Source organism: Delphinapterus leucas, chromosome 11, assembly GCF_059928025.1.
Source record: "Delphinapterus leucas isolate spDelLeu-1000000601 "Yukka" chromosome 11, BTC_Dleu_Yukka2, whole genome shotgun sequence".
Lineage (NCBI taxonomy): Eukaryota > Metazoa > Chordata > Mammalia > Artiodactyla > Monodontidae > Delphinapterus > Delphinapterus leucas.
The window spans coordinates 86,768,010-86,792,129 of NC_143139.1; the positions used below are offsets into that span (position 1 = coordinate 86,768,010).

At 41.1% G+C, this 24,120-nt stretch overlaps 1 protein-coding gene across 9 annotated transcripts in view; it reads left to right on the forward strand.

Annotated features, from left to right (window-relative positions):
* Positions 1-23,443, forward strand: part of POLR3B (RNA polymerase III subunit B) — a 115,186-nt gene extending 91,743 nt beyond the window's left edge. For 7 of the 9 annotated variants that reach the window (XM_089921219.1, XM_089921222.1, XM_022599812.3 and 4 more), the window contains 5 exons: positions 8,133-8,236; positions 9,166-9,332; positions 14,646-14,759; positions 17,481-17,654; positions 22,627-23,443. In XM_089921219.1, coding sequence (XP_089777345.1) covers positions 8,133-8,236; positions 9,166-9,332; positions 14,646-14,759; positions 17,481-17,654; positions 22,627-22,756 — 689 coding nt within the window. In that variant the 3' untranslated portion in view covers positions 22,757-23,443. The other 2 variants (XM_089921218.1, XM_089921223.1) reach the window with 2 other exon arrangements.
* The last annotated feature ends 677 nt before the right edge of the window (positions 23,444-24,120 follow it).

The following is a 24,120-nucleotide window of genomic DNA, read 5'->3' on the forward strand; positions in this document are numbered from 1 at the left end:
TAAATGTGAAGAGGAAGCTAAACAGCGGTAGCTATGTGTTCTATGTTACAAAAGCTCAGCAAGAAGATTGAAGAGGCCACAATAAGTGGGTGATCTGGGGCAGGAGAGTCAGTACTAAGTAGCTGGGAATCAGCATCAGTGCTGTGTACTAAGCAAAGCTTGAATGTAATCGATCAGACAGAGAAGCCCCACTGGAGAAGTGAAAGTGTTTGATCAGTAGCTGTTAAAAATGTGACAGACCCAGTAAACAGCATCACTTTCTGTGACCTGGGTAATGGAGGAGGACCAAGCAGAGAGAGCCAAGCGTGGAGGAAGGAGAAAGTATTCTGTAAGGAAGAGGGTGTCACAATTAACATGAAGACTCCTCCAGCCTGAAAAGCAGGTAATATTCATTCACAGCACACTTTTTAGATAAGGGAATTCCAACATAGTTTTCCAATGAGAAATTCAAAGAATTTTAATGAGGTACATTCGTCCTTTGGGTCTTTGTGAGGTCCGCCGCGCATCTCATCAGTAAATGCGCAGTGAATCAGCTCCCCCTCAAAGGAGCTGGCCTTTGGTCAAGAATCTCGAGAACAGTTCATCCTTTAGTAGTATGCAAAATATTGGAAAAGGTGAGATGATTTAGTAATAACCTGTACACCAAAGTTATGAAATTGTTGTATGTTTGTTTACCAAGGAAGGAAAGTTTAGTTTTGTTTTAAATTCGGGTGGTGGTGGGAAAATATTAGAACCCCAAAGTCTTGATCTCCTTTCCCAAGTGTTCTAGACTTCCACGTACTTCAGAGTGAAGCCATGACTTACATAATAGATGCATAATGATGCTCCACAGGGGAAAAGAGAGCAGAGATGGGTCTGGAATGTTCTTCATGTTTTCTCTTCACATTCTTCCTTGAACAGCTTTATAGATGGAGTTAAAGATAGGAAGACACATTCACATAGAATGCTGATTGGAGTCATGTTTGGAACTAGAATTCTTATTAAAATCAAAATAACTTTTGTAAGCCTCTTGAACTTTGGCATAAGTTCTATATGAAGGGAACTCATCAAAGGCAAACACTTTTATCTTGAGCTTTGCTTTCTATGATGGTTAGTGCGTTTATTAGAAGGGTGAGCAGATTTCCTGCTCAGTTGGGTTTTTTGTTTGTTTGTTTTATTTTTTAATCCTTCAACAAAAATTATCTGTCAGCCTAAGGAATTCCCCAAGTTAAATTTCATTTCATTGCTCAGGAAACCAAATTATTATATTTCCAGATTTCTTCTTACTTTTGCTGCCATTCACAATGAGGGAGGAAAAAGTGGACTCCTTTGATGTAGGGGGAAAAAAGGCAATATATCACTTCTCTGAAAGAACATTTCTCAGTCTCTCATGTGAAAAAGGATTAGCACCTCCAACAAAGGTCCTGTAGATCACAGAATCGGCAGCAATACCAAACAGTATTCCAAAGGAGAGGAAAAACTGTATTTGAGCAAGAGTGTTTGTCCTGGCAAACAGAAGCTTTTTAATAACTGCAAATCTGAGATAACGGTATATACACTCCTCAGTATCGCCCCCTAAATCCTCAGACAGCTAGTTTAAGTGGAGTGAAGTCAAACTTTGTTTTAAAATAGAAATATAGTCTTACTAAATGCAGTTTTTTCACAGTATTGGTTCATAAGGATTATGCATTTATGGGTAACATTGTTTGGAAGGTTCGTCTTTGGCCCTCTCTTGTTCAACAAAAGTTTCATTATAAGGTCACTTGCCTCCATTTTGCATTAATAAAAGTTATTCAGCAACCTGTTAAATTAATTTATTAAGATATTAACTGAATGTTTATTAGAAGAAAAAAAAGTCTACCCTGACTTTCCAACACATTGAAGAATCTTTATACAGTAGGTATGAAGAGGCTGTGGGAAGTAAGAAAATATTAATTTGTGTGTGGCAGAAAAGCCAAGAGGAAAGTTTGTTTGTTAAACAAGGCTGGGCAAAAACTTTGCCTTTTCCAGACCTTCACTTGTTATTTCCATTCTCTATATTATGTTCTCTAAAATTGAGAGAATGAAAAGACTCTGATTTAAAGTAATAATAATAACACCTTGTACTCATGTAGCACTTGAGACTGTCTAAAATCCCCTCTGCTAGTCTGAAGCTTCAAAGTCTGGATGTCTTTGGCTCCCTACTTTGCTTGATCCTGCTTGAATGAAAGACTCCAAGTGGGAGGGGAGAAGGGGGCCGATGGAGCTAACAGTGTGAGCCCCAAGATAAGGTATATGATGCCAGACAATCCTTCAGAGTTTTGTTCCAAAAAGAAGTTCTGGCAACTCTTACTTTAATGTTTGAAATCAAGATTATTTTGTCCACATAGACACCTCGAGAAGGTTTTATTTTAGTTTTTTTAAGAACAAATTTTGGTCTTCGGTAGCTAGCCAGTAACCCTCTGACCTTTCAGTAAATATCCAAGTAAAGCTTTGAAATTAGGGTGTTTAGTGTTTTATGGCCCAGAATAAAAATCTCCAATTCTGTTTCCAAATAGTGTAGCCTCAACACATTTTATTAAGCTCTTGACACATTCAGCCATGTGTATTTTGTAAAGTTCCTATGGTTATTGTTTTACAATAGCTGCTTCCAGAAGCATTGTAAGGGTTTCAATTAATCAGCCCTTTGTGTGCTTCAGACTATGCAAATTTATCACATCAAACCATTCAACTGCTCATGGGAAAGCCGTGTAAAAACTGTATTGTCTTCTAGCGCCTCCTCTCATTTAGAGTGATGTTTTAATAAGAAAGCTAATCAAGTTTTCTTATGCATTATTTATCTGTTAACATGTAAGGAAGAGCCGAATTAAAATTATGTCTACCGGGATATGGCAAGTGATGTGATAGATCTGGAAGCGATTCAACAACAGAACAAAGCTAATATGATTCAACAGTTTTTGTCTCCTCCCCTCCCCCTTGGGATTATTTAAGGTGGTGGTGTGAGAATAAAAGAAGGTTAATTCAATAACTGGAAAGGGGGAAAGGAAGAAAGGAGCAACCACCTGTGTTAGCCTTCACGTTTTGATTTAGAGACTTACATTTCTGAATATGTAAAGGCTTATCGAGATGCGTTTGTTCAAAGTAGAAACATTTCTTATTTAACACGAACAGTCGAACTTGAAAGCGTTCCTCCTGCTTCTTCGGCCTTGTTTACCGCCATATTCAGCAGCAGCAAGCTACTCTGCCCTGGAAATCCGCAGCCCAGGTCCTGTGAAGTTCTGACGTCATTAGGAGACACCATCCTGATCGTGTGAAATGATCTGAACCCAGCGGAGTGAGCTGCTTTTCGGTCTCCAGCCAGTTAGTGCAACTGCATCTGCCCCTTCCATTCATTAAGTTGGTCTCCTTTGCGTTGCTAGTTTGCTTCCTGCTGAGAGTAATTAGGTTTCTTATATAATAATAATTCCTTGTATTTAGATGCCGCCTTTCTCTGAGGACCTTAAAGTACCTCTCAGACATTAGCTCATCTGTTCTTCTAACACAGTTGCCTCATGAGATAGGTGCTAATTATTCCCATTCCAAAGACCAAACAGCTAAGACTCACCAGAAAGTGGTGCTTTATCCCCAAGGTAACAATATCAGTTGAACAGCACAGAGACAAATTAAGGTCACCCAATTCCAGGATGTCCCACCCTACACAGGTCTGAGTGTCCAAGGGGTGATGAGCCCGTTATAGATCGCGTCCCCCCGGCCCCCATTTATGAACCTCATTAATACTGGGCATTAATACAGTGATCACTCCTTCAGCAAACACCAACCCTCTTCTTGCACTAGGACTGATAGAGAAGCATCGGAGCATCGTTTCACCTTTGCTTAGTGACAGAGTGTTAAACTGTGCAGAAAAAGAAAAGTCTTGTCTAACTGGTACTCACAGAAAGTAGGCAGTTTAGACTCTGATTAGTGTTATTTCAGCAGGACATACTGCCTGATTTGCTCTGCATCTCTTAGAGCATTAGAACCTGGTAAGCTGAACTATCCAGGTGTTTTCATGGTCAGTATTCAGTTAGGCTCCTCTGCGTGGGACACCTCTCGAGTGGACTCAAGTCTCTGAACCTCTTCGTATCCCCTGCCTCCGTCACAGCATTTGTCACGCAGCTTATTAACTGAGGGCATCGAGGGAAATGATTCTCTTTTCTCACTCAGAAAAGGAAGAGTGAAAATATATATCAACCTGAGAGTGATAAATTTAATCCAAAAGTGGTTACATAGAAGGTAGACTTGCTAAATAAAATTTTTTTTAATTAAAAGGTGAAGCAGAGTGTGATCCTAAGGGGAGACCTGGCTATCAGCAAAAGAGAAAACCCTTTGCTAGCTGGTTCTCAACACGTTAAAGTCACACCCAAAACAGATCTCAGATTAAAGATGTTATTACAGTTGTCTTTCGCCAATTGTTATTTGCTTTCCTGTCTTTATATGGTAATATAATGCTTTAGTTTTCTTCCTTATCTTTTTTCTCACGTTCTTACCTTTTTTTTTTTTCCTATTTGGATTGAGATGGATCCATTACACTAAGACTAGTTTAAAAAAAAAAAAAGTCCACAAATGACTTTTGAACAAGTGAATTGCTGTTTACAATTAGAAATACTTTCTAAGAGTGATTTGTCAGATTAACTGGACTTTTGCTGGGTATTCTTTAAACGATTTACGTGTTCTGCGAGGCCACAGAAATAGAAATGACAAATTGGTGTAAGAGCCTCCAGTGTAGGGGCCGTGACACAGAGAACCGTGGCAGTGGATCCCCAGATTTGCCTTTCCTGTGTGGCTTGGCGGTGAGATTTGTGGCTTCCTGAGACTCCCTAAATTCTTTACCTTTACAACTTGAAATTAAGATTGACAGTGATGGAGTAATATTTTAATGACTGGGTATCTGTAGAACCTTTCTGCTCTAACTTTCTGTGTTCCAGTTTTTCCTTGTTGTCTGTTTTCATTTGTTAAAAGTTCAGTAGTGTAATCTGTGGTCTAATTCCCATTTGGCCCCTATGAGGGCATTAAGTGTTCCCGGTCCTGTTAAACTGGTGTATTTGCAATTCACTGCCAGGAGGTTGTGCTATAAACAATGGAGTCGAGACACCAGCATGAGCCGGGGGGATGAAATTTTATTTTAAAATCTGAAATGCTGTGTAAGCATTTAAGGTATGAATCAGTAATTGTTTCACAACAGCTTCCATTAGATATGGTTTATTTGTAGTCCATCCCCTTTTCAAGGATCCAGGGGAGTGTTAACACACTGAAGCGTACTGCATATCATTTACATTTTTAAACCAGTGTTAAAGGAAACTAACTATAACTTTTAAGAGTTCTAAATATTGGAAGAGATTTTTATGCCTCTGTCCCTGGAGAAACCAGAGTTTTAATTTTTCATTTGAAAAATAAGAAAAAAACCTTCCTACTTTAATTAAGGATTTGAATAATTCTGAAACAGAAATACCTTTAAAAAAAGAAAGAGAAGTCTGGTTCTAAGATTGAGAACTCTCTTCCCCCCACCAAATGAATTCAGTAAAATACAAACTTTAAAAAATCATTTGTCTGATTTGAGATCCGAGATCATCAAATTCTGTCTAAATATTTTGTTTTAACTTCTAAGCTCATTATGGTTTCTTTGTGTTGACTTGTATTAAAATCTGTCAGCTATGACTGGCCTCATAAGCACAGTCAGCGGACCAGAATAAGTTAATTATTTACTTGTGTCACTAGTGCTCTTCATCTAATGAAATGCACAGCTGTGTTAGATCTGCAGTTGGATGTGTAGCTTCCATTGTTCCACAAGTCAGCAGAGGGTAGAAGCCGCAATGATGGAGAGCCCTCAGTTCTTTCTGCTGTTCTGGCTTTCTGTGTCGATTTCATGGATCTTTTATCATTCACTTTCACACAAAACAAACAACACAGGCCTGTCTGCTATGGGAACCATCTTGGCATATAAAAGGGTTTTCAGAGCCTAAAGTAATTTTAAGTTAGCTAAGATTTAATTTTTGGCTTACAGGTGCCCTTGATTCAGATGTGGCCAAAGCCATTCCTATAATGGAATGAAAAAAAATCTGTAAGTGACTTATATAACCGATGTATTTTTAAACTGCAATGTCAGAAAAGGGCTGATAAGAAAATAACTCCCCAAGAAAGGAATCTCTATACCAAATATTAATCAGACTTCAAGAAGAGTTATTGGAGATTCAGATTTCAGGGGAGGGAGCATTGCTTACATTTTAATAACAAAATGAAGTTAAATTTGCTTGATTAAACTTGTCAACTAAGACTGAGAATACAAAATGCAAATCATCCCACTCCTTACCCTCCCCCAATATGAGTGTGTCCTGCTTCCGCAGTGGGTTTCTGTACCTCCTGCACCTCACTCCCACCTTCTCTTGTCGGGGGTGAACAGGCAGCTTCCTCTTGAGCAGACGCCAGCATCCCCCTGTGAACTGCTGCTGAAGGGGTGCCGAGGCTTTTCTTCAGTTTTGTTTTTAAGGGATGTAGCTGAACCTTCCACCTCCTCACCAGCCAAAGTGACATTCTCACCCAAGCACGTCCCAGGGACTGGCCTCTTTAGGACTTGCTGTTTTTAACATTTTGTCCACTGCTAAACAATGTTGTTGTCGGTTGCACCTAGATTTACAGTTTGATGTCTTTCAGAGTAGATTTCCCAGTAGCCCTAGTGTTTTGTTAGATAATTTCAGTGTGGACAAAGATGGATTTTTGGAGGGGAGAAAGGAGGGTCACAGACTCTGCTTGATTTAAATTCTAACACATTGTAGCTGAATTTGAAATAAAGTGAACTGAATGTTTCTGGGCTTAATGTAGGAAAGCATATGTTCTTTATAATAAACAATACAATTTCAACCAAAAAGGCATGCTCTAGGATTCAACGTCATAAACCGAGTTACCATATAGTTCATAGCCACTGGAAATCTGAACATTGATAACCGATGTTAAATAGGCAGATGGCACTCTTTTTCTTTAGACTTCAGGTCTTGGTGATTATAACATGCACAAAAATTTTATTTTAAAAAAGTTTGAGTAATTATGTAGAAATCAAACTGAGGAAAGAAACATTTCTTTTAGAACAGTTTATTTTCAGTAGGTGCAGATGGTTGATAACATTGTATACAAAGGAGAAGAAAGTTCATGTTAAGAAATATAAAAGCATTTTTTTTCCTGGTCCAGTGCCATTGTACACTAGTTTTCTAATTCTGAATTAGGTAGCTTGTGGTGAACAATCTAAAACTGTACCCGTATAGTCGTTCTACCAAGAAAGAAATCAGAGGAATTTAAAACTATTTAAGCAATAAGATCCCTTACAGGTTAGAATAATATTTAGGGAGTAATAAAGTACAACTAACTTAAGAGACCGTCAGTAGAGTGCAGAGAGCTGGTGGGGTTTGGTTTGGTTTTCGTTCTTAGAATTTCATTTCTAATTCCAGCCTTTTCTTCCAAGAGTAATTTGGCATTTAATTTTCTTGTTCAACTCTACAACTTCGATCAGAGGTCACTTTTCTAGCATGCCATAAGCTATAGGAGTTACAGTTCCCTAGGGCAGCTTAGGCTCGGCCAGGGGAGCCCTGGCAGAAACCAGCCCACCAGCCAGGGCTCGGCAGCCAGTAGGTAGACCTGTCAGTGCATCAGCCACTCACAAGGACTCCTTGTCCCAGGTTTTAAAACCACGGTCTAAACACATCCCTTGCCCAGTCAGTTCTGGTGATCAGAGAACTCGCGTTCCTGTGCTGTGGGTACGTTAGGTAGCAGATCACAGACTGGCTGACAAGGAGCGAGACTGCCGCTGACTTGCAGTGTCAGGAACGACGATGGGGCTGGGGCGTGGGGAAGCCACTGCTCTCCCCTGTCTGGGGCAAGAGAGGCCGGGCAGACGGCCTGACGGCACGTTGTGTGTCGTGCCAGAAGGCCGACCCGCAGGCTGCAGTGCCTTTCTGCAAGGACAGTCGTTTTTGAACTGTTCGTGTAGCAGGATTGTTGGAAGTTGCTTTTATTACTCTTGATGGAGACCACGGAGAATGTTTGAGAGCAGTGGAAATAGAGACGGCAGCAGGGAGATCCCAATTAAGTACTGTGTTCTTCCTTTCTGCCGGTTGGCTCTACGTGGCATGAAATCTTCTCTCCCCCAGGTGTTTGTGGCTTGATTGTCCCTCAGGAAGACATGCCATTTTGTGATTCTGGCATCTGTCCGGACATCATAATGAACCCCCATGGCTTCCCATCTCGAATGACGGTCAGTACGGGTTTTTTTGTTTTGTTTTGTTTTTCTGTTTTAGGAAGGAATGTTATCTTTTTTAAAAAAAAATAAATTTATTTATTTTTAGCTGTGTTGGGCTTTTGTTGCAGCGCGCGGGCTTCTCATTGCAGTGGCCTCTCATTGCGGAGCACGGGCTCTAGGCGCACGGGCTTCAGCAGTCGTGGCACACGGGCTCAGTAGTTGTGGCTCGCAGGCTCTAGAGTGCAGGCTCAGCAGCCACAGTGCACAGGCTTAGTTGCTCCGCGGCATGTGGGATCCTCCGGGACCGGGGCTCGAACCCGTGTCCCCTGCATTGGCAGGAGGACTCACAGCCACTGCGCCACCAGGGAAGCCCAGTTAGTACGGTTTTCAGAGGTGCTGCCTTTAAGGAAAAGGGCAGGCAGTTGGTTTGTAGTGAGCGGAGGAGATGGGGCCCTGAAACTGGTTTTCGGAAAGGGCCCTTTTACCTCTTGCCAAATAAATAGGTCCCTAGACCCTGACAGTGGGGGCTAATCTCCTCTACAGAGGGGGTGTGGAGAGGTCTGGGCTTCCCTTCGAGGGCAGTCTTCTGAGTGATGAACTCACCCCTCAACAGAAGAACCCCATGTATCAATGTATCTCCCTTTCTGTGGTTACCATTCTGTCATCCTGGCTCCGACACTTACCAGCTGTGGGACTTCAAAGTTGCTTAACCCCTCTGTTTCCTCAGATGTAAACTGAGGGAGGTAATAGTACCTATCCCATCGGGGTCTTGGAGGCGTAAACTTAGGTCACAGTAAGAGAGGATAAATATTTGCTACTACTGATTTATCACTCTTATTAATAGTAGTAGTCTTATAATCTTTTGGAAGAAACAGGCCAGAGCTAAATAAACAGAATTCCTAAACCACAGGAAGGTGCTCACTTAATTTGTTCACATCCCACAGGTGGGAAAGTTAATAGAGCTGTTGGCGGGCAAGGCCGGCGTGTTAGACGGCAGATTCCACTACGGCACCGCGTTTGGAGGCAGTAAAGTGAAGGATGTGTGTGAGGACCTCGTTCGCCATGGTTATAACTACTTGGGGAAAGACTATGTTACCTCTGGCATCACGGGGTGAGTATGTGTTTAGACGTCTTAAAGGAAAATTACGATTTTATTAAAGTAAAAGTATGATTTTATTAAAGTAAAAGGATAAAAGTAAAAATATGATAAGGCATGAGAGCCCTTAAGATATATGGCTTTACTCCTTTAAGAAATCTGATACAAGAAAATCCAGATTTATGGTGGACGTGGCAGCTAAGCTATGGTGGTAGTGATTTTGCGGTATGTGTGTATCACATCAACACGTTGTACACCTTACATGATGTTATTTGTCAATTATATCTCAGTGAAACTGGGGGAGGGGAGAAAAGAAAGTCCAAATTTAGAAAACTAATAAACTAAGGAGTGCCCTTTTGGCGATAAGGCTCCCATTTAAAAAGTAGAAAGATCTTACTTACCAAAATAGGATTTCTGCACAGCTTTTAAAGAACACATCAGTTGTCTATAATACAAAATCTCTTAACTGTTGGCCTTTCTCTGCACTACTGGGATGAATATCAGATACTTAGTGCTCTGACAGGTAGCCTGAGGCGTAACATTTGCGCGTTCATTCACCAATGACGTGTTAAACACCTAACATGTGCTAGGTACTAAGTATGTAACAGTGAACAAAATAGACATGGTCCCTGACCTATGGGGCTGACCACTGAGATTTGTTACTAGACATTAAAAAATAAGACAAAAAGTAACTTCTCAGCAGGGCCTTCCCTGACTACTTACTTTAAAACCACAACTCAGTGTTGCCCATTTCCTGCTGTATTTTTCTCTGTAGCATTCATCATTATCAAGTAATGTAATAATACCGTATAATATCACACTATCTGTCTCTCCAATGGGAATGTAACCTACCTGAGAGCAGGGCTTGTCTGTTTCGTTTACTGTTTTATTTCCAGTGTCTAGCACAGAGCCTGACATACAGCAGGCACTCCATAAATGTTTGTTGAATAAAGGAATGAAAACAAATCAACACAAGTACAAATAGCTCTCACCAAAAAGAAACCAAAGAATAGGTTAGAAGACCCCTGTGAGGAGGTTGCTATTTCAGTGGAGATACGAAGGATGAGAAGAGACATTTGGAGAGTGTTTCGTGCAGGGGAGAAGGGTTTTGAACACCTTACAAGGGGCAGAGCTTGGGAAGTTCAGGGAAGTGGAAGAGGCAGCGGCTGCAGCCTGAGGGGAGGCTGGAAAGCAGCCTGAAGGGAGACACAGCAGAGCGCTGGGTCTTCCTGGTTCCCTGGAGAAACAGATGTCCCTGAGGTTACCCTGAATGATCAGGTTTTCAAACTTGACTCACACATGGTTTTAAAGGATCGAATCAGTTGCTTAAATTAAGACCCACTTACATATTTTATGCCAGATAAAACTCTGGGACATAGCATTTATACCGTTCTTCTGAGGTTTCAAACTGCTTGAGCACAAGTGAAACTCAGCGTGGAAGCATGTGTGAAAACACAGAGCTTGATGTTAGTGCTGCAAATAGACTATCCAGATATGACGAAAATGGCCAAAATCTGTATCTGTTAAAAATATTGCCTGCTTTCTCAAATGACCTATCTAGACTGTAATAATGTGGATTTCTTTAGGTGTATCATAGTTGAGGTGTTATAGGAAATTGCATTACAGGGCAAGAGTGATGGTCCATTTCAAAAATGATTCAGTGAAGTAACTATGGTTCATTTCAAAAAAAACAGTTATCACTGCTAAACTGATCATTTTAGTCTATGCTTCTCATCCAGAAATAATGCAGTAGTTGACCAGAAAGTATGCAAAACCAGTGAATCAATTTGGTGGACCTTCTGAACATAATTTTACTGGAAGATTTGGATGGGTTGTGCTCTGCTTCCTATGGACAGCTGTAGGCTCTGTCTGCACCACCTTCCCCAGTGCCCCCAGCCAATAAGTGTTTTCACTTCTTTGCCATTCATCTCAGTTGCAAAGTTTGAGAAACACTACTTTAGCTTGTTAGTTGAAAGTTTCATAAAGGGCTTAAAACCATATTCACCCACCAGCTTTCATCCCTTGTCACATTTTCGAGCATAGCTAGGAGGAAAAATTACATCTGGCTTTATTCAGTTAATGATAGAATGGCATTAGGTGACAGAGTTCTAGAAATTCTACTGTGAGCAGCCATACAGTGGAGGAATTAGAATCATTTATTATTAAAGCTGGAAAGAACTTTAGTCTGACCCCCTTGTTGTACAACTAAGAAAACTGAGATAAAGAGGTCTTTATCTCAGGGACTTTATGCAGGGACTTCCCTGGAGGCGCAGTGGTTAAGAATCTGCCTGCCAATGCAGGAGACACAGGCTCAACCCCTGGTCTGGGAAGATCCCACATGCCTCAGAGCAGCCAAGCCCGTGCGCCATAACTACTGAGCCTGTGCTCTAGAGCCTGCAAGCCACAACTACTGAGCCCATGCACCACAACTACTGAAGCCCGTGCACCTTGAGCCCATACTCCGCAACAAGAGAAGCCACCGCAATGAGAAGCCTGTGCACCGCAACGAAGAGTAGCCCCCACTCGCCGCAACTAGAGAAAGCCCATGCGTATCAACGAAGACCCAACGTAGCCAAAGATAAATAAAAATAAATTTATATTTAAAAAAAAAAGCTTTCCACTGTCAAAGCACTTAAATATTCACTCTCTTTTTAAACTCTTACTACGGATTTTCTAAAGGCTCATGAGTCAGCTCTGTGACAGACGTTTACTGAGTATCTGTTGTGTGGCAGGCAGGGTCATTAGTGCAGGGGCCACAGTGACAAGGAGATGAAGTGCTTATTCTGCGGCATTTACTTCTTCTGGGGAAAACAGGCGATAATTAGAGAAATAACAAATGTGTACTTTAATAGCAAACGGTGACAAGTGCTCTGAAGAACATAAAACCAAGGTGAGAGTTGAGACTGCACTGGCACTGTGATGCTGGGGTGGGAGGAAGGCACCTCTAGAGAATGTGATTGGGGCGCACCTCTCGGAGGAGGTGAAGGGTTTGGCAGGGCCATGTGAATACCTGGTGGAAGAATGTTTCGGGCAGAGCTGACAGTAAGCACAAAGGCCCTGGGGCAGGTGGGCTTGCTACATTTGAAGAATAATGAAGAGGCCAGTGCTGCTGGAGTAGAATGAGCGGTGAGGAAGGGGAATAGCAAATGAGTCAGGTGGACAGGAGCCAGGTTGTGTTAGACCTTGTGGCCGTGACACAATATTTGGGTGATGCAGAGTCTGAATGTAATGGGAAACCATTGGGAATTTAGAGCAGAAAAATGACCTGCTATGATTTATGATTTAGAAGGAATCACTCTGGCTTGTTGTGTGAAGAATAGATTGTTGAGGGATAAGAGTGGAAGCAAGGAGGCCAACTGGAGGATTGTCTGCAGTAGTCCAGGCAAGAAAGGATGGTGGCCTGACGAGGGTGGCAGCAGTGAAGGAGGGACTGTCTTGTTCACACTGTTTCACAACCTGTTTAAATTTTTTTTCACTATTTTTTTAACTGAATGAACGATTCTTTAAATTCTATGGTACTTTACAGTTTTCAAAAGTTTCACACATGATTTCATATAATCCCATAATAACCCTTTTTTCCTACCCCTATATTGCCCCTCCCCCTCCTTTCCCCACTGGTAACCACTAGTTTGTTCTCTATATCTGTGAGTCTCCTTCTTTTTTGTTTTATTCACTAATTTGTTGTATTTTTTAGATTCCACATTAAGTGATATCATCCAGTGTTTGTCTTTGTCTGACTTATTTCACTTAGCATAATGCCCTCCAAGTCCATCCATGTTGCTGCAGATGGCAAGATTTCATTCTCTTTTATGGCTGAGTAGTATTCCATTGTGTGTGTGTGTGTGTGTGTGCGTGTGTGCGTGTATATATATATATATATACACATACATATATATATACAAATATATGTATATATATATACACACACATGCACACACACACGCACACACACACACACACACCACATATCCATTCATCTGTTGATGGACACTTAGATTGCTTCCATACCTTGGCAATTGTAAATAATTTTAAAATTTGTATGGAAACACAAAAGACCCCAAATAGCCAAAAAAATCTTGAGAAAGAAGAACAGAGCTGGAGGAATCGTGCTCCCTGACTTCAGCCTATACTACAAAGCTGCCATAATCAAAACATTATGGTACTGGCACAAAAACAGACACCCAGATCAATGGAACAGGATAGAAAGCCCAGAAATAAATCTACACACTTATGGTTAATTAATCTATGACAGAGGAGGCAAGAATATACAGTGGAGAAAAGACAGTCTGTTCAGTAAGTGGTGCTGGGGAAACTGGATAGCTACATAAAAAAGAATGAAATTAGAACATTCTTTAACACATACAAAAATAAACTCAATGGAAAAAAAAAACTCAGTGGATCAAAGACTTAAATGTAAGACTAGATACTATAAAACTTCTAGAGGAAACATAGGCAAAACACTCTTTGACATAAATTGCAGCAATATTTTTTTGAATTCGCCTCCTAAAGCAAACAAAAGCGAAAATAAACAAATGGGACCTAATTAAACTGAAAAGCTTTTGCACAGCAAAAGAAACCATCAACAAAACGAAAAGAAAACCTACTGAATGGGAGAAGATATTTGCGGATGATATGACCGATAAGGGGTTAATATCCAAAACATAAAAACAACTCATACAACTCAACATCAAAAAAAGCAAAACCCCGATTTAAAAATGGGCAGAAGAACTGAATAGACATTTCTCCAAAGAGCACTTGCAGATGGCCACCAGGCACATGAAAAGATGCTCAACATCTCTAATCATTAGGGAAATGCAAATCAAAACTACAGTGAGAATCACCTCACACCTGTCAGAATGGCTGTCATCAAAAAGAACACAAATAACAAATGTTGGCGAGGATGTAGAGAAAAGGGAACCCTCATACACTGTTGGTGGGAATGTAAATTGGTGCAGCCACTGTGGAAAACAGTACAGAGGTTTCTCGAAAAACTAAAAATAGAATTACCATATGACCCAGCAATTCCACTCCTGGGTATATATCCAAAAAAAACAAAAACACTAATTCGAAAAGATACTGCACCCCAATGTTCATAAATTTTTATTTCTTAATTGAACAGTGCATCTTTTATTACATCCATGGTACTTTTATATTTTCAGTTCTAGCATATTTGTTCACTGCAGACTGAAAATCACTCTCTTCCGTTCACTCAGTCATAAACTTGTTCATAAACAAATAAGGGCCTGCCAGTGATGAGTCCTAGAAAAGGCTGTCTCTTGTTAGCCCAAACTTAAGTTTCTTAACCTAAAACTCTGACCTTTTTTGCAGTGAACCCTTGGAAGCATACATCTATTTTGGCCCCGTGTACTATCAGAAACTGAAACACATGGTGCTCGATAAGATGCATGCCCGGGCCCGGGGACCACGAGCTGTCCTTACCAGGTAAGAGAAAAGCATTTATAATGCGGTTAAGTCTACCTTGCATTTCTCGGATATAGCAATAGGCAGATGTCAAAATTTGGGGTTTTAGGCATCAAAAATCACATACGTCTGATTAAAATGAAAAAATAGCAGCCAATTAAAAATCAATTCATAGGTGCAAGAGCAAGCCCGCCATAGGTCTTGCCAGTAGTCTCCTAACAGAGTCATTTGCATTTATGCACCAGTTTAAATATGGTCCTATTTTACAAGGTTCAAATATAGGAATGTAGGTACACTTTACATGAACACATATCGATACACCTGCATGCTCCCATGTGTACACAGAAAACACATACATACGTTATTTGGTGGCGAGGCCACAACTGTCATTTTTTAAAACTGTTACTGGAGCATAAGGCACCTGTACTTGCATGCTTATTAGAATAAGCTCTGGGAGGTTAAGGTCCACATGTGCCTTTTCACCAGTGTGTCCTCAATTCCAAGCACAATGTCTGTGTGTTGATGAATGGGTACAGTTGTTGGGAAAGGGAATTATAATTACTAGGTTTCACATGTTCTTAGTACTACATCTTCCAGTTGGAGAAGCAGGGTCTAGGGCAGTGGTTCTCACCCAGGGGCGATTGTGCCTCCCAGGGGACATTTGACAATGTCTGAAGACATTTTGGGATGTCACAACTGGTGGGTGGCGAGGAAGCTACTGGCATCCAGTGGGTGGAGACCAGGGATGCTGCTGAACATCCTACAATGCACAGGCCAGTTCTCACCACAGAAACTTACCCGGCTCAATCTGGCAGTAGTGCTGAGGTTGCCAGAGAGGGTGGGCCTGGGGAGACAGACAGACATGGTTGTGAACTCATCTCCACCGTATACCACTTCCACCAGCCTTGGACACATCACTTAGCTCCTCTCAGCTTCAGGTTTTCCCATATATGAAGTGGAGACAGTAATTCCCACTTTGCAGCGTGCTGGTGAATGTCAGATGTTTTAAAATAGAATGTATACAGTGCCAATTCATGGGAGAGGCTCAACAAATATCCAGTTCCCTGCCCACTCTGACCTGGCACTGCAACTCTCCCCTGAATGCTGTCCCCTCCAGAACTTCCATTTCAGTTACAACATCCAAAAAGTATTTCAGGGAATTCTCCGGTGGTTAGGACTCCGCGCTTCCACTGCCTAGGGCCTGGGTTCGATCCCTAGTCTGGGAACTAAGATCCCACAAGCCGTGCGGCACGGCCAAAAAAAGCAACAAAAACAAAACAAAACTATTTCAGAGTAACATATTTCAAAATACGTTTCCTATTTTTTGCCTTGTGTAAAAAACGTTGCTGCTTTAGAATTACTTTTGTGTATTCCATATGAATCTGCCTGGAGTGTATTTGTAGTCTGTGATCTCAGTTGGTTAAAATCCAAGTTCTGGGTTCTGCCCACATGTGATCAGACCCCCTTCACTTGTCCAGTGACCACAGGTGTAGGGATGCCCCCGACTCCCACCCTAGATCAAAATAGATATTGTGCTCAGTTATGAAGTGGCTACTATAATGTGTTCATTTATACCTATTTGTAAGTTTTTCATAGGTAGATTTTCTTTCAACAAATAATCTACGATTTGATTTCCCATTGTAACTTTCAACAACAGAAGGTAACATTTCAGCATGGGCTGGTGTACACTGTGTTTACCTTCTTAACTCTTTGGGAAACTGGAGGCAACAACAAAGATTAAAAATGCTACGGAATGAAGCAAACAAGAGGTTTACAGTCCACCCCTGCTCAGACTACCTCTAAGGACTGTCACTCCAAAATCAACCAGCCAGGGAGCTTGCTTTTTTCTTTTTCTCTTTCTTTTCTTTACTTTTTTTTTTTTTTTTTTTAATCATTTCTGTCATCAGTACCTAGGTGGGTTTGCCTGAGTTGTTTCAGAATCCCCTAATTTTACCTACATCTCTGGGTCTTGGATTCCTAACCTTTTAAAGTATTCTCAAGCCCAGCAGATACATAAACCACAGGGAGTCCATTCAGGGGGCTAATAGCTTCCCAGTTCTCATACAAGAAGGAACGACCTGAATGGGACACACAGAACTTTCCCAGTCTCTGGGGAACCTCCCATCTGGCTCAGGTACTCCATCCTTCCAGATGATTCCTGATCTATTCCAAATTTTATAAAACTCTCTTTGCTTCTTTCCATGCTCAATTTATTTCTTAATAGTAAAGCTCTTCCCTGGAGCCCTGGCAATAACAATTGGGGACCCACGTTTCTTCCATAGTGCGTTCTGCTTAGTTTTTCTGCCTTTAAATAACAGAGAACTGAGACATCTTTGAAAGTACTCAAAAGACATTCTACCCTGATTTGAGGACTATACTGTGCTAATAATGATGAAAGTGATGGTAATAGTAATGCTAGCACTGCTGTTTTATATGATTATATATTAATTTATTATTATATCACAGAATATTATGTAACTATTATTTCTATCTAATAATAATAATAGCAACCACTAGTGTTACATCTCTTCTCCTTCAAGCCTCTTTGGGATAGGTTGTCTAACATGCGCTTTACAAATGAGGCTGAGAGGCTGAGCAGCCTGCTTTTGGTCACTGTCTAAAAGCAGTTTGAATCCCGGTGAGCCCACTCTGAAGCCTTGTGCAAGATCTTAGCTAGCGTGTGATGCTGCCTCTTTGTTTGTTTAGTATAATAATAACACATTTGTCTAACTTGTTTCGAAGGCAACCTACTGAAGGTCGATCTCGTGATGGTGGTTTGCGTCTTGGAGAAATGGAACGTGACTGTTTAATTGGTTATGGAGCAAGTATGCTTTTACTAGAGAGACTGATGATTTCAAGTGATGCCTTTGAGGTTGATGTCTGTGGGCAGTGCGGACTTCTTGGGTACTCCGGCTGGTAAGTGGATACCACATGTCTCTCATACCACATCCCTTGCCTCTTAAATCACAGCTCAGAGTTTGGATCATACCCACGTATTCTCCAGCCTTCCCCATCCAGACATTCCTGGAATTGGGGATTCTGTATGTACATGCTTAGCTTGTCTGCCTAATGTTCTGCTGTCTACAGCCACTAGAGTTTAAGCTCCCAAGGAGACTTTATTTTCTTCTTAATATTATCTCGAGTACCTTTTATAACACTGTTTATCTGTAAAAATACTAGCAGATTCAGAATTACAGCATATTTTAACTGGCAGCCTTTAATGGAAGACTGTGTTGAATGCCCTCATTTAACCTCAAACCCAAAGAACCAGGTATGTTGCCCCAGCTCTTATAGCAAGTTGGTGACAGAGCCAGGACGTTGTCTGTACGCTCTCTGCTTTACACTTGGACTGTGAATTCCATGAAGACAGAGACCATGTCTGTCTCAGTCATTCACTCAACAAGCATTTAGTAAGAATCTGCTAAGTTCAGACACTGTTCTAGGCCCCAGAAATACAGTGGGGAGTAAGACAGATGAATGGCTGCTCACAGGGAGCTTATCTTCTAGCTCATTCTAACTCCAGTCTGTCTTGTTTACCCCTGCTTCTCCAGCCTGTGACCTGGTTGTTGCTAAATAAAATATAATTGCTTAGGATTGTCAATAGGTAAATTATGTAACTCATAAAGTTTGTAATTTCTGTGTAGAGCTCAGTACACAAAGGCCAGCTTAAAAGATGTTGCTACATATTTTTTTGTTGGTGTTTGTATAGTTAGAACACCTTTCTTCCTTGTAATGGTTCCACTCTACCACCAAAGGGCAGCTGCTCTGTTTAGGGTTAGTCATGATCCAGGAGAGCCCCGAAGTACTCCTGTAGGCAGGAGGGCTGGTAGTTCCCCAGTCTCTACTCACTCTTCCATCAGAGAAGAGGTCTAACAGGTATATAAGGCAGATGCTGCGGGGACCGGAAATAGCCTCAACTCCCTCATCAGCCCTCACCCACCCTCCCAGAGCCCCTTTTCCCTGGCTGGGGGTGGGGCATCCTCAGAAGGACAGGGTTAGGCCCAGATGAGCGTTCGTTGCCAGAGTCTGAGGAATACAGGGGCCACCTTTTCCCCATCGAGCCCCCCATCAAAGCCTCCTTCCAGAGAGAGCCCCATCTTAACGCTGCCAGTTTCTTGGCGAATGAAAGCAAATCAAGAGTCGGAATGAGTGAGCTTCTTAGAACATAGTATACACCTTGCTAGGTAAATGACAAAACCCTTTAGCCAATTATTTTGTGATTTTTTTGGTGTAGAAGAGTTAATGAGAAGAAATCGTTGTCTGTTTCTTCTTGTCTGTGAAGAAATAGTTTCATTTTAAAAACTAACGCAAGAGGTGGCTATTTGCAGTTCGTTCCTTTCATAAGGTGGCAGGGATGAGGTGACATTATTCTAAGCATAAGCCTGAGTGTTTCTTATATCAGTGACATGGAGCAGATGTTTCAGTTCTGAGATGTCTTTTTGTCTCTTGAAATGCATATTGAGTTTGCATTTTATTGTCCTGGTTGTGTAACAACAGCAACAAAAAAGTATAATAGGAAGGTGCCTGGAACCTAGGTCTTAGGTCTTCAAAGTTGGCACAAGGATTTTTAAGTAATTTATTTTGAAAAGATGGTACAGAGGAGTCATTTTATTAAGAATAGGGATCATGAAACTTCAAAAAGAGTTTCCTTTTCTTCTCCATTCTCCTCACATTCCCTGCCATGCCCGCTAACGGAAGAAGAAAGAGAGAGAGAAAGGGAGAAAGAGAGAGAGAAAAAGAAAGGAAGCAGTAGACCAGCTTCCTTCATGCCCTTTGAAAACCTTCCCCTCTCTTCCTCTGAATACTCAGGGAAACTCACATAAACTGTAATTGATCCCATCGTTATTCTGTTAAATTCATATCTCCTTTCCTGCTTCCTTTCTGTCTCATTTAGAGATCATCTGATGGCAGTGCCTGATTTTGAAGCTCATGTGTTCAATGTATATTGTATTTGAAATCCTTTGAAAGAGGACTAAATCAGGTTACACTGTTGAAGGGTCTCTACTGTAATTAAACAGACCTGGATATACCATATGTCTGATTTTGAGTGGCCTACTTATACCCTCGTTGCCAACAGAAAAAAATCCTCATCCAGTCTGGTAGTCTAGCAGCCTGCTCGTGCTGCTTTCTGGCAGAGGAGCATAATGATGCTGTCATTTTCCCGTCGTTCGTTACCTGATCGTGTGTGATGGGTTGTGTGGGAGGGAGCACAGGCGTTTGTTGGAGGAAGTCGGTCTTTAATGAACAGCACAATGGAGGCTGAGTAATTAGAGCAGTTCAGAACCTTGAAACTGGCCTTTTGTCAGTGATTTGCACATTAGTAAGGCATTGCTATGGGGATGTTTACAGCAAGACTGTTGTTCTGCAGAAGACATGGAGGGCATAAGTCACAAAAGAGAGGAAAACTGCTGAGAGAAGAAAATCCCTATTAAGATAATTAGCTTGTAGAGGATATTTTACTGGACAGTCATTCCTCATGTGAAGCCACAGCCGCCTCCTTTTGCTGCTTTTCCCTAAAAAATCAGTTTATTTTATTGTTGTTTGGGTCAAGTTTCTTTCTTTGGAAATCTTTCAGAAATAGGGTAAAAATTTTAATATTTTTCTTTATGTGTGTATATATATATATATATATATATATATATACGCATATGTGTATGTATGTGTATACATGCATTGGAACATTTTAAATGATGGAGAAATATTTAATAATAGAGAAGATTAGTGGGCTTTCTGGATTATGAATCAGCACATATGGAAGTTTTAAATGGATTAGCTTGACCTGAAGTCACCAGGTAACGTACTGGACAGGGGAATCAGCAAGAAGTTGCCCCAGCTAAATCCATTTCTCCAGTTTAATTAAAGCATGAACATGATTCCTGGATAAATTAGATCAACCCAGGCACATTAAAAACATAATTCTTAAACTATAATGCATTAAAGAGGTCTTTAGGTAATCTTTTAGGACAAAGTCATCCACCATGTTCCTATTATTACTGTTGATGGAATCAAATCTCCACAGCGCTTGTTAAGGCCTCTGCAAGTCCCCTAGTGGGGACACGAGCACAGGTCCATCATGGCTCATCCCTTTTCCATACTCTTCTCCTCAAGAAGTTCATATCTGTATACTCACTCACCACCACATTCAAATTCTCAGCCTTAATGCTTTTCTTTTCTAAAATAATAAAGCTTTATTTTACTGGTGGTGAAAATGATCCCTGCTCTTTGTAAAATATTCAAAGTTATAAAAACTGTTAATGATATATATATAAAGAAGAAATACAAACAGTCACACTAATTTGTACCATCCACAGATGTCCACTATTAACATTTTAGTGACTCTTTTGGGGACATCTCTGTTTGCCAGTAGTCCTGTACCCTTCTTTATTTTCAGTCATGAGCCCTTTTGAGATTCTGATAATAGTATAAAAGTAAAAATACGTACACCAAAAAATCTTGTTACATATGATTTTGGGGCTTCATACATTTACTGAAACCCATCTGAGGACCCCCCCCCCTTGTGATCACACTGTTTAGCAAACTGCTTTTTCTGCTCCACAGTGTGTCCTGGACACCTTTACATTTCACTAATGTGGGTCTACAGCATCACGTTTAATGGCTGCACGGGATTCTTCTGCATAAATGTCCTGTAATCACAGAACAAACTGCTTATTGGACACATGAGCCATCTCCTGCTTTATGCCGGAGTAGTATGCATATGCTACTGTGCGTTATAAGTAGTGTGACCGTGAACATTCTTGTGTACATATTTTGCCACTTTTGTGATTACTCAGTGAAATAACACGTGTGTCTACGTTTTTAACACACATCCCTCCAGAAGGGCCTTTACCGTTCACTAAGGAGTCTCGCTCTAGTCCCCAGTCAGCACTGAGTCTTCTAAGCCCTGGTTGCTGTTCCTCTTGCACTCATTTTGCCCCCTGTTGACTGGGAGGACCTAGTTTTCTACATATTAAGTCTCAGGATTTTTACTGGAAACCTATTGTCCCAGATGCCCCAGATCCTTGAGGTATAGGGTAAGGTCCTACTTTGGTCTGAAACCTGAGAAAATAATTCACTTTCTCCCCAGGGACCCTTCTTTAGTTGTAGCTATTGACTAAGATCTAGGTTCAGTTCACTGGCTCTTCCTGAAGGAAAAGAAAATCCTAATTGGAAGAGCAGGCACAGTGGTCTGGAGCAGGTGCTGTTGTGAGGGTTAAATGAGAATATACGCACACGCACGTGCACACAGCTTCCTTGGTTTCGCACAGGGGCCAGCGCGTTGTTCAGTGCAGTGGCTTCCAGGACTAAGAGAAATAACCACGCTTGAAGAGTGCTGGCAAAATAGGTAGCATTTGATTGGGTACCACCTTTCTATATGAAAGTCTTCTCTTTCCCATCACACTTCAAGCATTTCAGTGACAGAAATCAAATTGAGCATCTTGTCTAGAATAGTATAGAGTAGTAGGTGCTTTTCAAATACATGGACATGGATTCAATCGGTTTGGAACTCTTTCAACAATAAAAAACGTCTAAATCTGAGTAACTTTCAGACGGTTCAGATTTCTGGGCCTCATTCAAAATAAATACATAGGCAGATATTTTGCATTTTTAGGAGAAAGGTCTAGAAGTGTGGAAGTACTGATTAAAATTCCATGCTTTTAAAACTGGGGGAGTGATATTGTTTTGTTCTTTCTTTTGCTGCCTTGGATGCTTCTTTTTATTTTGGGGGCACATACATACATATTTGATAGTGTGACTGAACACTGAGGAATAGAAAACGAATGAACTTGATAGGATGGTCATGGAATTTTCAGAGCAAATCCTCACTTCCTGTGTGCAGGCCTCTACCTCTGAGTTGCTGTCCGTCTAACACAGCTGACTTGGGTTTCAGGTGCCATTTCTGCAAGTCGTCCTGCCACGTGTCCTCCCTGCGCATCCCGTACGCCTGCAAGCTGCTCTTCCAGGAGCTGCAGTCGATGAACATTATCCCCAGGTTGAAACTGTCCAAGTACAATGAGTAAGGATGGAAAAAACGGTTATTTAAAGAGAATAGTTGGTATGTTAAACACGGTGGAAAGCGGAAGGGTGGAAGGCATGAAGACCACTTCTGCTCCCGGGAATAATTCCTTTGAATGTTCTCTCTCTGCAAAAACAAACAAACAACAACAACAACAACAACAACAACAAAAACCCCACGAAATTGATGGAGAGGCTTTTTATACATTAGGAGACTGGCTGAACAACCTCGATCAACAAGCCTCGGGCCACGGAGGAGGTGCCAACGACATGGACTGTAACAAAGTCTCTCATCCGTACCGAATGTGATTCACAAGTGGACATGACCTAAAAGATAAATAAACTTTTATTTATGTTCTGGTATCTTGAAATTTACTCATTAGAAAGACCTTCCTCCTTAAAAAAAAAAAAAAGTTTGGGGTTAAATAAAACTCAGATTCTTATGAAGCGGGCAGGACGTGAAGAATCTTTTTGAGTTGGTTGACTCGGCCTTTGTCCAGGAGGCTGATCTGAGCAGTATCTGAAGGAAAGACAACTGCGGGAAGCTGGGAAAGCGAATGGTAAGAGGGTTGCGGTTCTTATCGTGTGCGGTGAGGAGATAAATTTTCCCAACAAATGAATCTTGTCTATATATACCCAACTTTTTAATTCTAACCTTGGTAAAGATAATAAATGTCTTCCTACCATCTTAAGCAAGTTTGCCAAGGATGTCACATTTTCTTAAGGACTGCTACTCTTCTGAACCTCCGTGATCATACCATACAATAATATTTGTTGAATATCTGAAAATAATTCCGTGGATGCTCTGTAAGTTTTCTGTCCTTTCCATTCCCGCCAGGCTGTTAGCTGTCCATTTTGTTTTTAATCTGACAGCCTTCTTCATCCAATTCTAGGTTGTTCTTAATTGCTGTGCCCTGAAGGCAGATCAATATTTGTGTTAGGGATTGTTTATAAAATAAGTCAGAAAAGCTTTGAGTAATGGTCTGAGGCTGCATTCCCAGCATGTCACATTGAACATGTCCCACAGAATATTAATAGGTATCATACACCAACAGGAATCAAGGTCCAGTGTCAAATAAGGTTGAAAAACTGTGTGTATCCCAGTTAAACATACCAAGGACTTTTTCAAAGCCTTTTATCAAGCTACTGTGTGCTGGGACTCTTCAAAAGAGAGAGCCAGGCTAGTCACTGACTTGAGAACCCAACCTTGACAGTCTCACTCAGGTGTAAGGGTCCTTGAGGCTTCACAGGACACGCTCCAGGGGAGTAAACCTTCCCCAGACATCTCCACATGTCTCCATTCCCCTCAGGGACTCAGTAGGATTACGAGGGCAGAGGAATTTGAATGCCCAGATCTTCAGTTCTGTCG